At 51.5% G+C, this 14,365-nt stretch overlaps 1 protein-coding gene across 1 annotated transcript in view; it reads right to left on the bottom strand.

Moving 5' to 3' along the window:
- The window catches only part of IRS1 (insulin receptor substrate 1), a 56,386-nt gene extending 49,941 nt beyond the window's left edge, over nucleotides 1–6,445 (bottom strand). The window contains exon 1 of the mRNA XM_063339245.1: nucleotides 2,263–6,445. Coding sequence (XP_063195315.1) covers nucleotides 2,286–5,864 — 3,579 coding nt within the window. The 5' untranslated portion in view covers nucleotides 5,865–6,445 and the 3' untranslated portion in view covers nucleotides 2,263–2,285. The remainder of the gene's footprint in view (nucleotides 1–2,262) is intronic.
- Between the last annotated feature and the right edge of the window lie 7,920 nt (nucleotides 6,446–14,365).

The raw sequence follows: 14,365 nt of genomic DNA, 5'->3' as shown, positions 1-14,365 counted from the left end.
CTAACACAGCTTTATAGTGGGAAGGGAAAGGGAACAGCCATGGCTACAAACTCCCCGTATAATTATAGCCTGACTCTTCCCCTGCCTCCCAGGAGAAGCTGTACTTGCTCAGTCCAATCCTAATCTTGGGAAATAAGAACCAACTTCAAATAGCAATTACTCTGTTAGACTACCTTTCACAACACTGCTCTGAAAAACAGATGCATAATACTTTTCAGCATGTCCCTATATCAGGTCTTCCACCAAACAGCATAATCACAGCAGGTATTTACCTACCACCCTGATGGAAAACATTGCCACAGCTTTTATGTTAAAGCTGACACACAGGATCAACTAAGCAAGCTGTCTACAGCAAAAGTAAACAGTGCTTTTAGAAAAAAACCTGTGTAACTAAACAGTTATGACACTATTTCCCCCCCCCCCCCGCCAAGACCTGCATTCTCATACTCTTGCACGCATTTATTATTTATCCACACGCTGACAGAGGATTTTCTCTCACACTTGCCGCTTGCTCCCCCAATCTTTGCACACAACAGGGGAGGAAAAAAAGTGATGCTCCTAGCAATGTGACTTACAGCACAACACATTGCGTCCTCTGGCAAAAAAAAAACTCTGGGCAGATAGGGATTCGCAGGGTAACGGCAGGCATCACTAAGACAGTCTGGACAGGCTCTTGCAAGCACATCCCAGAAGAGCGAAAGGGTGTGGCAGTGGAAGTCTGGTCACAGACAACGTATTGTGACAGCCAGCACGCTCCTGTCAGGCATCCACAAAAATAATCATTTCCTACCAGTTACCATTTGAACCAGACCAGCAGTATCTGCGCTGATCTTAAACCTTACCTCAAACTTTGACGTTAACCTGGTGTTCACTGGTCACATAAGACTAACACATAATATTGCATTGCTCTAACAAGCAACAGCAGCAAGTGCTAAGTAGCAAATGCAAAGAGATTGTTTTCATTTTGTTCAGGTTATAAGGATGGAAAACGTATAAAAATGGTGAACGTATCATCCCAGGCATCGTACCAAGACCAGCCCTCAGCACTCCCTTGAGCTAAGCGAACATGCAATACAAATAATAAGTTTATTACACGTACAATGTAAACAGTGGTATGAGATTCATCCCCTAGTATCATTACATATATTCATAATAACTACTTAAACTGCTGTGATTGCTGCTACTCAAGTATGTAGAAAACTGCTAAAATTGAGTGTTGCAACAAGATTAACTGGGCAGCTATCTACTAGCGCTTGTCTAGGCACCAAAGGCACCAAAATGGCCTTCACCTTTCAGGAAAGGACTCATACAGGTGCACTGTACTTTGTGAGCTCTAAAAAATAGATATATCTGTTATGCGCTGCATGAAGTTCACGCATAGCAAAAACATCACATTGCTTGCAACAATGGTCCTACTCATCTTACACGTCTGTAATCACCATGCAACTGCCTGGCAGAAGTTTTTCCCAAATTAAAAATTAAAAGCTTCAACAAAAAATAGAACATATCGGTCAATGCCAAAAACACAGTTCACGCGGCCCATTTCTCATGCAGTTTGTAACACTGTTGTGAGCATGGGACAGCCAGTACCAGCTGAAACACAAGTGACAGAAGGCTTTCAAAGTCTGTTTTCAAACCCAAAGCACCTTCCAAACAAAACTAAATTAACACTCATCACAGCCCTGTGAGGTAGATGCTATTAGCTGTGTTTTGCACATGGGAAAGTAAGAGCCGGCACGGTTGAGTGCTTTACCCTTGGCTGCCTGACCAAACCAGGATTACAATGGGAGTTTCCCGTTTCTAACCCTATGCTTTAACTAACTCACTTTTTCCCCCCACACACATACTTTTGAAGCACACCTAATTACGAAAAGCAAAGACATGTGGCAAGACGGTCAGCACTGTATCCCATCCCCGTCTGAACAGAAGCATCCAGGCGTGCTGAGGGAGCGACCGCCCCGGCCCGTGGGGGCGAGGGCCGGCAGCTGGGACACCTGCAGGGATGCTAGGCTCCCGGATGCTTCTGCCACTAAAACCTGCTGCAGATATTAAGGCCAAAACGCAAAACAAAACGAACCGGTCACTGCCACCGCTGCTGGGGCCGCGGCATCCCCTGAAGCCCCCCCGGGGGAGGAGGCCGCGGCGTGCTCCGGCGGTCCCCACGACAAGAAACCACAACCGAGGTGCTCCTCGGCATCCGCCCGGCCCTCTCCCCTCACGGAGCCGCCCGGGGCCGCCCACCCGGGCCCGCCCCCGCCTCACCTTCCCCGGCGGGCGCCCGGCTCCTACATCTCCTCCCGCTTCTGGAAGCTGATGCTGGCGTACGCGCTCAAGTCGTCGCTGGAGTGGCCGCTCCCGCGGGGCTGGCCCGGGGGCTTGGGTGGCGGCTGCTGCTTGCCCCCCGGCAGAGCGGCGCCCTCGGCGGGGGGGTGGAAGTGGTGGTGGCGGCGGCGGTGACTGAAGTCCTTCACCAAGTCCAGGTCGATGTAGTTGAGCCCATTCTCCAGGGCAGGCGCGGCCCCCGCCTCCCGGCGGGGCTCCCCCGCGGCGGGCCGCAGCCAGACGTTCTCGAAGGAGGCCGAGCTGTGCCGCTTCACCTCCTCGGCGCCCCCCGCGCCGCCGCAGGGGAAGGGCGCCCCGAGCCCGCCGCCGCTGCCCGCCGCTCCGCGGGCGGCGCTGGGCGTGGACGAGAAGGTCTCGGAGCTGTGCCGCCGCCGGCCGCCCTGCGGGTCGGCGCGGATCACCTTGGCGCTCTGGTTGCGGCCGGGGCTGAGGCTGACGCGGGTGAAGGCGCTGCCCGCGCCGGGGCCCCCCAGCAGGGAGGAGGAGCGCGGCGGCGCCACCGACAGCTCGGCCGGCGGCCGCGGCAGCTCCGGGGAAGCCGTCGCCGCTGGCGGGGGCTTCTCGGCGGCGGAGCGACCCGCCCGCACGTCGGCGTAGCTGAGCAGGAGGGCGGGCGAGCAGGGCGAAGGGCTGTCGGCGCAGTCCGAGCAGGAGCCCCCGGCGCCCCCCAGCTGCATCGTCACGTAGTCCCGGGCGCCGGGGGCCGCGCCTCGGCCGGGCCGGGCCGCGGGGGCCGCCCGGGCGGCGGCGAAGCCGGCGGGGCAGGGGGCCCGCGGCGGCCCCAGCTCCATGTTCATGTACTCCTCGGCACCCTCGTTGCCCGCCGGCGGCGGCAGCCCCAGCCCCAGGGCGACCGAGGGGAAGGCCGGCTTCTCGCCGGCGATGAACTCGATGTTGACATACTCGCCGGGGCTCTTGGGCTCCGGGGGCAGGAGGAGCGGGGGCTGCTCCCGGGCCCGCGGCAGGGTGCTGGCCTTGGGGCCGCCCAGCGACAGCCGGGTGGGTCGCGCCAGGCGGCCCTTGGTCTGCACGGCCGTGTCCACCTTGCGCGGGGGCTGTGCTTGCGGCGGGGGGCCGCTCTCCGTTCCGCCGCCGCCGCCCAGGCTGTCGCTGCTGGTGGAGGAGGACGAGTCCTCAGCGGCGTAGAGGAGGCGGCTGGAGCCCAGGGCCATGCGGGGCTGGGGGCTCCCCTCCTCACCTGTCGCCCCGCTGCCGCCCCGTCGGTGCACGTGCTTGAAGGAGCGTGGCAGCGAGAAGTAGGAGTAGATGGGTTTGTGGTGGACAGCGGTGGTGACCTCCTCAACGCCCGGCTGCCCCGTGCCCCCGAAATAGCAGTCAGGTGGGGTGCTGGTGGTGGAGCCGCTGGCTGGGGACATGTTGATATAGTCGCTGCCGCCGCACGGCAGCTTCCCTTCGTTGCTCTCCACTGAGAGTTTCGGGTGGTGGCCAGCGCCATTTGTCCAGATCTTGCCGTAGCCTGCAGAACCACTGTCCGGGGAGTAGCTGCCGCTGGGGGACATCATCATGTAGCCGTTGGAGTCCACCGTGGCTGGAGGGTGGCGGCCTGCCCTGCCAGGGTTGATGATCTGCTGTGGGGCCGACACACTCTTAGGACTCATGGGCATGTAGTCACCACCTTTGGGTGGCCCCCCACCGCTGGGCACAGGGGCTACACCGGGTGACATGGGCATGTAGCCGTCATCCGTATGCGGGGCAGAGTTGGTCCGATGATGGCCACTGTCCAGGTGGTGCATCTCCAGACACTCCTCTGGGTAGGAGTGAGTGGGCACAAAGGCCGAGTGCCGGTAGGAGGGCAGCCGGCTGCCACCACAAGGGTAAGAAGGCAGCATCTCCGTGTACTCCTCAACAGAGGCCACCGAAGACTGTGAGGGTGTCTTCTGGTGGGAGATGGTGGGCGAAGTGCCTGCAGAGTGAGTCCGCTTCCTGAATGCCTTCTCCAAGTCAGCAACCTCCTCACTACCACCTCGAGGACAGCAGGGTGTACTAGGGTAGCGGGGCTGCTGCTGCAGGTGGCAGGTGCGTGGGATGAAGTGGCCATTGGGGGCTGCCAGGCTGCAGCAAGAAGAGGTGGCCTTCCCCCCCATGCAGATGTAGTTGAGCTCTTCATCGCCCCGAGCTGGTGGGGTGTGTCCCAATGAATCTGGGGTCACACTGCGAAAAGAGCTGCGAAAGTCACATGGGCTCGAACCATACTCATCAGAAGAAATAAATCCACCATCGCTAGGGGAGCCGGAAACCGAAGCACTAGACCTTCGTGGAAACAGGCAGTCTGAGGTGGAGCCGTGGCCACTGGTGCTGCTGGATGACAGGCTGACTGGACTGGTGGCTGAAGGAGAGCAGCGTGAGGAAGGCATTGGGATGGACCGGCTGTGGTTGAGCGGAGGATGGAGCCTGGAGTTGCCACGGTGCCTATGCGAATGAGTCCGGTTGGCACTGGGACTAACTGGGCTACCATCCACAGAGGCAGGCCTTGACATCGTGCCTTCCCCGTCACTCGACGCTCGAACCCGGAAAGAGCTAGGTTTGCCACCCGTACCTCCACCCCCACCACCAGCAGGAGAGGTGGCTGTGACACTCTCAGTCCTGGAGCGCCGACTGAGCCCTACTTGGCTGGGTGGAGGGTTGTTGACGTGGTGCCTGCTGCGAAGGGGCACAGAGATGGGGTTGGAACAGTTTGAGGAAGACTGGCTCTTGCTGCGGGGCCGGAATTCCTCACTCATAGCTCGCATGGCCTCCAAGATGGTTTCGTGCATGTTCTGAGCCACCACGGAGTCATCCACCTGCATCCAGAACTCACCGGGCCCAGTGACAGCTGAGCGCCCCACCTCAATGAAGAAAAAGTTCTCAGAGTGACCACAGCGGCGGATATTGAGCAGCTGCAGCACCACAGCAGCCGCATCTGAATTGAGCTTCACAAAGCTGATGGTCTTGTTAGTCAGGCACAGGCGGTAGATGCCAATCAGGTTCTTTGTCTGGCCTAGGCCCTTAGGCTTCAGAATTACTTGCCAAACTTCCTTAAAAGCTGGGCCAGGGGCTACCTCACCATAGCTGTCCTCACCTGATTCCCCCAGTCCCGCACTGCTGCCTCCAAAGGTGACGTCGCTGTGGTGGTGGTGGTGATGGTGATGGAGGTGGTGGTGGCCCTTGGCCCTGTTGTGCAACTGCAGCAGCGCTTGGTACCAGCTCTCCTGTTCAGGCTCGCTGTCAGCTGCAATGGCAAAGTGCTCGTCCTTGGTGTAGAGGGCCACCAGGTGCTTGTTCTTGGAGTCAGCTCGTTTGTTGATGTTGAAGCAGCTTTCTAGTGGGATGGAGCGCTTGGGGGCCCCTGACTTGTGTCTCCATTTCTTCTCATTCTCGTAATACTCCAGCCGGGCGGGTCCAGACTCGCTGGCTGCCCTCAGCACGAAAAAGCGTTTATGCATGCTCTTGGGTTTGCGCAAGTAACCCACCTTTCTAACATCTGAGAAGAAGCCCTCATTATTATCTGTGGGGCTGGCCATGATGAGAGGTGGTGGAGCTGTTACTTCAGCTAGCAGTCCACAAGACCCCCAGATGGCCAAGCCAGCCAGAAAAGACAACCACCTAAAATAAAATTCATGCAACAACAATTAAAAAAAAAAAAAAAAGAAAAAAGAAGAAAAATAGCTCAGGATCCTCTTTTGAGGACGGGACAGGGGAGGGCCAGAAGCAGGGTGAGAGCAGCTGTTCAGTGGCAGAGGCAGCTTCCAGCACCAAATCAGAGTTTGCGTCGCTGTTTATGCCCAAGTCGCCCTTAGATGGGTAAGCGCGTCCTTAAAAAGTCCAGTCCCGATCAGTCCAGACAAAAGTCTCGTCCCAAGAGCAGCCACCGGCAAAGAGAAACGCATCTTCCCTCACAGGGGTCGGGCTCCGCCGGGGCCGGGAGCGGAGCGGGGGTCCCCCTCCTCGGCTGCCCACACCCCTTCCCCGGCTCAAGTTTGCCTCCGCGAGTAGTGATTTCTGTTGCAGATTAAATATCCTCTTGGGGGCGGAGATTGTTTTGCAAAGTCCGGGGTTTGCCCCCCAAAATACACGCTGCTTTCCCCCTTCCCTCTCCCTTCTTCGTCCCCCCAAAAAGAGAAAACCCAAAAGAAAAAAAAAAAAAAAAGCCGCCCACAACACAACCTTCCCCCCCTTTCCCAAATATCAGCGCTGGGATTGCTGCTGCTGTTTCTCCCGCTCGAGCGTGCGGAGGAGGCTGGCGACCCCATTCAGTCCCATCTCGTTAGGCAGAGAAAGTGCCATTTCCACACACGGCGCAGCCCGGCAGCGGCGGGAGGGAGGGAGAGGAGGCAGCCCGGGCGCCCAAGGAACATCCTCTCTTCCTCCTCCTCTTCATTCCAGTCGGCAGCGCCTCAGCGGCCGCTGGCGCGGCCCCCTCCCGTGCCCCAGCCCGGCGGGGGAGCGGGCACCGCCGCGGCGACTCCCTCTCCGCCGGCTTCTTCGCCGAGTTTCCCGGCGCCCCGCACAGAAACAGGCGGCGGGGGCCGCGCTCGCCCGTCCAGCCCCCTCCGCCCGCCGCCGCCGCCGCCGCTCCGGCTCACTCCAAGGAGAACAACACGTGACGGCGCCAGTGCGTGGACCATCCCCGGAGCCGCCGCCGCCGCCAGGCTCCCGGCCAGCCCAGCGCCGCGGCCCCGCGGCCCGCCCCGCCGCTCCCTGCCCGCCCTCTCTCTCTCTCTCCCTCCCTCCCTCCTTGCCCTCATTCAGCGCGGCCGCGGGGGCCGCCACCGCCGGGCCCGGCCCCGCCGCCGCACCGCCCGCCGAGGGCCGCGCCCCCATTGGTGCCGCCGCCTGTCCGTCACGGCGGCGGGGGGGAGGGGGGGGCGGCGCCCGCCCGGGTTGAGGCGCGGCGCGTAGTAAAGGAGGCGTAGACGCCATTCAGCGGCATGTTATTTATAACCGCCGCCGGCGGCCTCCGCAGTGTGGCGGCTTTCGCCGCGGCGCGCCCGGCGGGGCGGAAAGCCTCCCTCCTCCTCCTCCTCCTTCTCCCTTCTCGCCGGCACCGCACGGCGGGGCAGGCCCAAGCGCCGAGCCGCCGCCGTTAACCGCCGCCCCGGCCATTAACCCCCGCCCCTCAGGGTGAGGCGGCGCGCGCCCGCCGCCGTGAGGGGAGCCGCGGCCACCGGCCATGGCGGGGATCCCGCCGGGCCGGGGCCCGTTCCGCCCCGCAGGCACGGCTTCCGGCTGATACGTGGCCCGAAGCGGCGCGTCCCCCGCGCTGGCGGCGCGGCCGCTCCCCGCGGGGAGAGCGGGAAGTTGGCAGCGCGGCCTGCGGCGGGGCGGTCCGGGAGGGGTCCCCAGAAGAACCTTCCCAGCGCAGCAGCTAACTGCATTTCCCTGACTCATTATGTGCTTAATTAAACTGAATATTCAGCGTGGTCTGCAGTTTACAGGGCTGAAACGTACCGTCCGCGTAACTTCTACCTCTTAAGCAGGAAACAAGTGTTGCAAGCCGAGTCTGAAAAATAAATTGCTCAATGCTGCCATCTCCAGGACAGCTCAGAGCGCTCCCAGCTCCTCTCTCCTGCCCTCGGGAGACAGGACCTTCCCGTGCGCTCTTCCAACAGCGTTGTTTAAAGGTGTTTACCAAACACAGGATGACAACGTGTAATGTAGGAGCAGAGTCTGGCCGGTAAGACACGAAGAATGAGAAGGAAAGACAATAATAATCCACGCTATAACAATAACCTGTATTATCATCTCATTCTTTCACCCATGCTGTAGTTCATCCAACCCAAATGTCTGCATGGAAAATAGATCCATTACGCGTACCTTGAGATAAAGCTTACTACCAACCAAACATTTCTATCTTCAACAAGTAGAAAGAGAGGAAACTGCTCCCCCAGCCCACGCTGCAGAGTGACGGGACAGAATTGCAGCCCCAAAGCATATTAAGACCAGCTCTGGTGGCTATCGTTAATGAGGAGGTGTGTTTTGTGGGCAGGGGGCACCATCACCGTGCACACATGTTGCACGGCACATACTAGAAAGGTCCTGTGGCATGATGATGCTCCCAAACCTCCTCTCCCCGTCCCTCCACAGGCATGGGAATGCATGTTTGTGCACAGAATCTATGTAACGTTGTTTTTTAATTAAACATTTTGCACATACTAGGTAAGGTTATTTAATAATAACTTGTATTTGCTCTGCCCCATTCTCTCCCTTGGCCAGTGCTACGCTGATATGTAAGTGGAATGATCTCTTGATGGAGGATAACAACCACCTGATTTGCAGCGTGTTGCAAAAGGGAACATGGATTTGAGGGTAAAAGCAGGAGATAGTCCTAGAATACCTCGAGCTAGAAGGGACCCACAGGGATCATCGAGCCCAACTCCCCACAGGACTACCTAAAACTAAACCATTATGACTAAGAGCATTGTCCAGATGCTCCTTGAACTCTGACAGGCCGTGACCACTTCCCTGAGGGGCCTGTTCCAGCAACCGACCACCCTCCTAGTGAAGAACCTTTTCCTAATGTCCAATCTGAACTTCCCCAACACAGCTTCATACCATTCACACCATGTCCTGTCCACAGTATGTGGGCAGACAGTGTATTTAGATGCGCTCCATTCATCTTGGGCACATTCTCTTCAACAACAACTGATTTTACAGATATGATGAAATTTAGTTGTTCTTATCTGGTTTTCAAGGGAATTCAGTAAATGTCCCAGAAGTGTTTTCAAACTCTATATACAGATTTATATCCTTCATCCATCAGGAATAACAGACAATAACTAATACTTCCAGCATATTTTCAAAACTATTTTTTTAGAGATAGTTTGCATCATACCAGACCACATCTTGAAATTGTTTTCTTGCTCTTTGGGTTCCAAAGCTCTGAAGTACTACACTTCTCTGTAAGGTATATAAACGTGCACACCGAAGAGAAGAACATACCCTTGCTTTTTCTATTTAAATACTGCCCCTGCTTTGACAGTGAGCTCTTGAGAATTCAGGCCCTGCAATTAATTGCAAAGGGGTTCACATACTAGAATATCCTGGCAGAAAATAAAGACATTTCATTCCCTGTATAAATACCCATGGCTATCACCCTACATCACTCTCTCTCTATACAAGAAAGTCAGTTTCAGTAAACATGAGCGAAATGGACATTGCTACCTTAGTATCTGTGTCTAAACCCTAAATTCCATACAACCAAGTTCTGCAGCACCCTTCATCCCCACGTTCAGATCACACACCTCAGAGTGTATTGGAACTAACCGTTCTTTTGGAGACAATGTAATTATTTGATGTAGAGAAGGGAAAGGAGTATAATACAACAGATAAGGATCAAAGTTCCTATTTTTTATCTGCCTTAGTAAGTGGCTGAAGATGAATTTAGCACAGGGTAATCCCATGAGGCATAAAGTGCTTGAAACAATTAGTTCCTATTGTGTCACTACTGAACCTGGCAGAGCAGATAGGTAAAGGCCATCAGATAATCAAAACTTGTGTTGTAGTAATGCTGCATTGGTGGAATGACATCTCAGGAAGGCTACTGTGAGCATCTACAAGTAATTAAAGATGCATGCTCTAAACTACAATGACTCGTTTCTTTTGAAGCCACCTTTACCTGTTCACATATAGATTCTCAGCGAGCTGCAAAAAAGAGGGTTTGAGTAAATTATATTTCTTGCTTCTTGTGCAGATTTTTTTTTTTTTTTTTTTTACACATTTGAATAAAAAACAGAGTAAAACCAGAAGTTAAGACTAAACATGCACCCTTAATGCAGGAAGAAAACAAACCCACTCTTCATTTGTCTTTTCAGGTGACTGTCATAGGCTGTTCATCTTTTTTGCCTCTGCTGTCACCTGCTTTTATTGCTCTTTTTTTCCCCAACCTTTCTCTCCTCTGACACATCTCTATGCACTTTACTCACTTTTCTATGCACCTGACTGTTCTGTTAAAAGGGTGTTAGTCTTGTTATTACTTCCTTCTAGACTTTTAGGGTCCACTGAAAATCTCACTCACAAGGACACAAACCAAAAGAAACATTCCCCAAAGGTGAAGCTACATCACTGTAAGCCTGTAAGAAAAGCAGTGTGACTTGTTCATCAGCTTTGTCAATTCACCTTCCAGACCCAACTGACTGACAAGTTCTTACTGTGACCCCCACTCCCAGCTGCTCCTAAAACACTTGATCTCATCTTCCACATCCAACTCTTCAGTTAAAACAGTTGTAAAAAAAACCCTAGTTCTAGGCAGAATCTCACAAAAAAAAAAAAACAGATCAGGAAATCAAAACTTTCTGAACGATTTTTTTTCTTCTGTTTCCTTGCAAGTTTGAATCAAGTTGTCCAGGAGCAGGAAGAACAAGTTGCTCTGCAAGGGGAGGGGGGCCGGGTGCTGAGGGGCAGTGAGGCAGGGGGGCAGTGGCCTCCCCAGTAGCAGCCTATTCCTATTGCATCCAAAGAAGGTGAGTGGGGGACAGCCAGTGACAGGAACCAGAATCACAGAATAGGTGGGGTTGCAAGGGACCTTTGGAGATGGTCTAGTTCACCCCCTGCCCCCATTTTAAGCAGGGTAAAGCACAGTAAGTTGCTCAGGTTCTTGTCCAGTCAGGCTTTTAATATCTCCACAGATGGAGATCCTACAGCTTCTCTGGTCAACCTGCTCCAGTGTTTGACCACCCTCACAGCAAGAAAGATTTGGTTTCCTTATGTTGAAATAGAATTCCCTGTATTTCAGTTTGTGCCCATTGCCTTTTGTCCTGACACCAGGCCCCACAGAGAAGAACCCATCTCTATGTCCCTCCCATCACATCGACACAGTTATGTTCTGGCCCTTGTTCCAAGGTTTATTTGATTGCATATTTTATTTGTTTAAGCTCATTTGTAGTATTTACTTTTCTACATTCAACAGTAAGGATGAAACTTGCGTAACTCCTCCTTCAAAAATAGTGTGGTTGACTCTAAACTAGTTAAATCATTACTTAAGTAAACAAGTTGTTTTAATTTCTCTGTTAAAGGAATAGTAGTAATATCATGATTACAGTGGAAACGCAAAACAACAGTTCTTACATCCCCAGCTTCTACTGTCATCTCTTTGTGGCAAATCAAGAACACATATGGAATGACTAATTAGAATCTTCAAATGTATTACATTACAAACAGTAAGCGTATCTGATTGCTAGCAGCTGTATTCCACTGTATCACACTAATGAACTAGAAAAGTCTAAGTCATCATTTCCATACCTCACTTATTAGGATTTTTCCAGTGTATTCTCCAGTTCATGTGTAAAACAGTTTTACTCATATCAGCATTTAGACAAAGCACATGTATTAATTACATGAAATATTTAAGTAATGTTCTAGTGATCAATTAACCAGCTTTCATCTTAAAAACCACACTATTAATTCATACAGATCATATTTTTTTGTATTCTTCTACCTCCCTATGTACCTTAGTATGCCTCTATTTAAAGAAGCCAGAAAAGATAAGATACCATTCCTACACTTTCCATTGGGGAATACGGATATCCCACTGAAGTATCACTAAACTAACAGGAAGCTAAGCAATACTTTTAGATAATTCCCAGACTACGCTCATCAACCTCCAGCTCTGCATCTATTATCTTTAGATTTCCATCCTGTAATACGTTCAGAAAAGGTTTCCATGCTTCACAGACTTTTTTTTTTTTTTGCTTTAATTCCATCTCCTTCACCACAGACAAAATTGCCTGGAGCATGAATTTCAAAAGGGAAGTTACAGAATCTTTTATCCAATTTATAATAATTTTTGTCTGTGCATAGCTCAAAGCAATGGTCTCAAGCAGTTTTTGACTGAGGAAGAGAGTTTCGTAAGTCCATGGGGTTTTGGTTTTTAGTGCTGTGGCAAAGTCCACAGAGGTATGAAAATGAAAGCCAAATAAAAGGTTTTGCCCATGGTTACTTGGTGATAGCAGCAAGTCTTGGTCTTGGCTCAGTCAGCTTTATTTCATCTTTTAGGTGTCACACTGTTTAAACATGAACGATAGATAAAGCAGAAGGTAATGTGCATGTTATTGCCCAGAGTGGTATTTAACAATTAGAGAAGAAAAGGAGAAAAGGTGATGATTCCTACAGGATTCGATGGGTGGGAGCCTTCTGAGGCAAGAATCAGGTACCTGTCTGCTCGCTCTGCTGGAGAGAAGTGAATGGAGCCAGGCTGTGCTGACCCATCTGCTCCTACTCCATGCCATTGAGGTGGGTTAGGGTACACTGTCAGAAGCCACGTGGAAAGCGAGCAGCACGGAGCCAGAGATCCTTCCTTTGGCCATAAGGAAGCTGCCTGAGACCAGCTGTCTTTGCTGCTGGTCCTTGGGCTGCAGTCTGGTCTCAGGGCTGATTACTTCCAAGCAGGATGCGCTGCTGGTGTTTAATCATTACTGATTTCTCAGTTGTGTTAATCAGGAACGGGGGACTGAAAACGGGGTAACAGAGCAATAGAGTAAGCAATGGTTTCTAGAGAAAAAAGGAGTATTACTGTGTTTCTCAAAGAATTTAGCCGTTGAGCTTATCTAAAGACCCAACTTAAGTCCAGTCACAGTGGACAAAATTTATTGATTTTTATCGACCTGGGAAGGCACAGACTCACTTCACAGGCTCCAGCTGTGATTCAGGGTTCCTTGAGCTTTCACTTGTGTGATTGGATCCAGCTTAATCATGGCCTGCTGATCATAAATGGAACATACTGTCTTGGTCTCTGCTCTTTCAAAGAATTACTAGACATTCAAAGAGTTGCAGAAAAGCCTCAAGATACCATATGATGCTGGGCAATAAAATGTAAGTGTAAATGCATGCAGGAAAAAGCAATTCTGACTTTACATATTCAGTGAGAGACTCTGAGTTAATTACGGCTACTTTTGAAGAAGCTCTTGGAATTGTAACAGGTAGCTCTACAAAAACCATCAGCTCAATAATCTTATGCAAGTCAAAAATCAATCACAACACTAGGAATTATCATGTAGAGGGGAGAAAAACAAAATAGAGAATGATTTTTTTTTTTACATGTATAATCTATTGTACACCTTGTCCTTGCCTGTGGACCTTACTGTGGAAAAATTCTACTTTCTAGTCTTGAAAACAACGTTAAAGAATTGGAAAAAGAAAAGAGTAGATGATCAAAGGTAGCTCAAACTGAGCTAGCAGACTAAGATTTTTCAGGCTGGAAAAAGAATGCCTGAGAAGGGATGTGATAGATATCCAGAAATATCATTACTGGCCTGGAAAAGGTGAAAAAAGATTGATTGTTCCAATATAAAAGATCAAAGGACATGGACTAAAACTAGAAGGTTCAAAACAAATACAAAGTTACTTCTTCAGACAATACCAATAAACCTGTGAAATCATTGTCACAGGACACTGTGACTTGAAAAAAAAAAAGTCAGTGGACAAATACCTGGGGCAAGTCTGTCCGTGCAATCCACAGACACTACAGCCAGCGACAGAACCGCGTGAGGTACACACAGAACTGCAGAAGCTGGGAGCGTGTTCTGGGCGAGTGCCGCTACCTATGTGTCTTAATCTTTCACGTGCCTCTGTCAAAGAGCAGCCGAGATGGACCTTGGCATGATGCAGCAGACACATGCTTATGATTTTAAGATTAATTTCACTTGATTCTCTAAGAGTTCTTTGATAACTCTTCACACTTTCTGTGTTTGAATCCATAGCCTAGGCTATGCACAGCCTCCTGTAGTATGATAAAGTTCTGTAAGAGCTACTGTTATTTCTGAGCCATTATTTGACTCAAAATTTGCATTAACAAAATTGCACCATCAATTGAAGGGGACTGCAGAACTAGATTTCGGATTTAGTTTAATGAGAATTCACATTCATGGCACACAAAGGGGATTAGTAATCTAAGTGTATTCCAATTTTAGAATTCTTATTATTCCTTATTCTAGTATTAGATTACATGTAATGTCTTTTGAGATCACACTGGCGATACTAACCATTACTTTTCATTGCACAACTTTTGGAACTTACATTCTGTTACATC

The sequence above is a fragment of the Chroicocephalus ridibundus genome, chromosome 6 (genome assembly GCF_963924245.1).
Source record: "Chroicocephalus ridibundus chromosome 6, bChrRid1.1, whole genome shotgun sequence".
In the NCBI taxonomy this organism is placed as follows: Eukaryota; Metazoa; Chordata; class Aves; order Charadriiformes; family Laridae; genus Chroicocephalus; species Chroicocephalus ridibundus.
The sequence above is the reverse complement of the archived record's forward strand: the minus strand, read 5'-3'. Positions and strand labels throughout refer to the sequence as shown.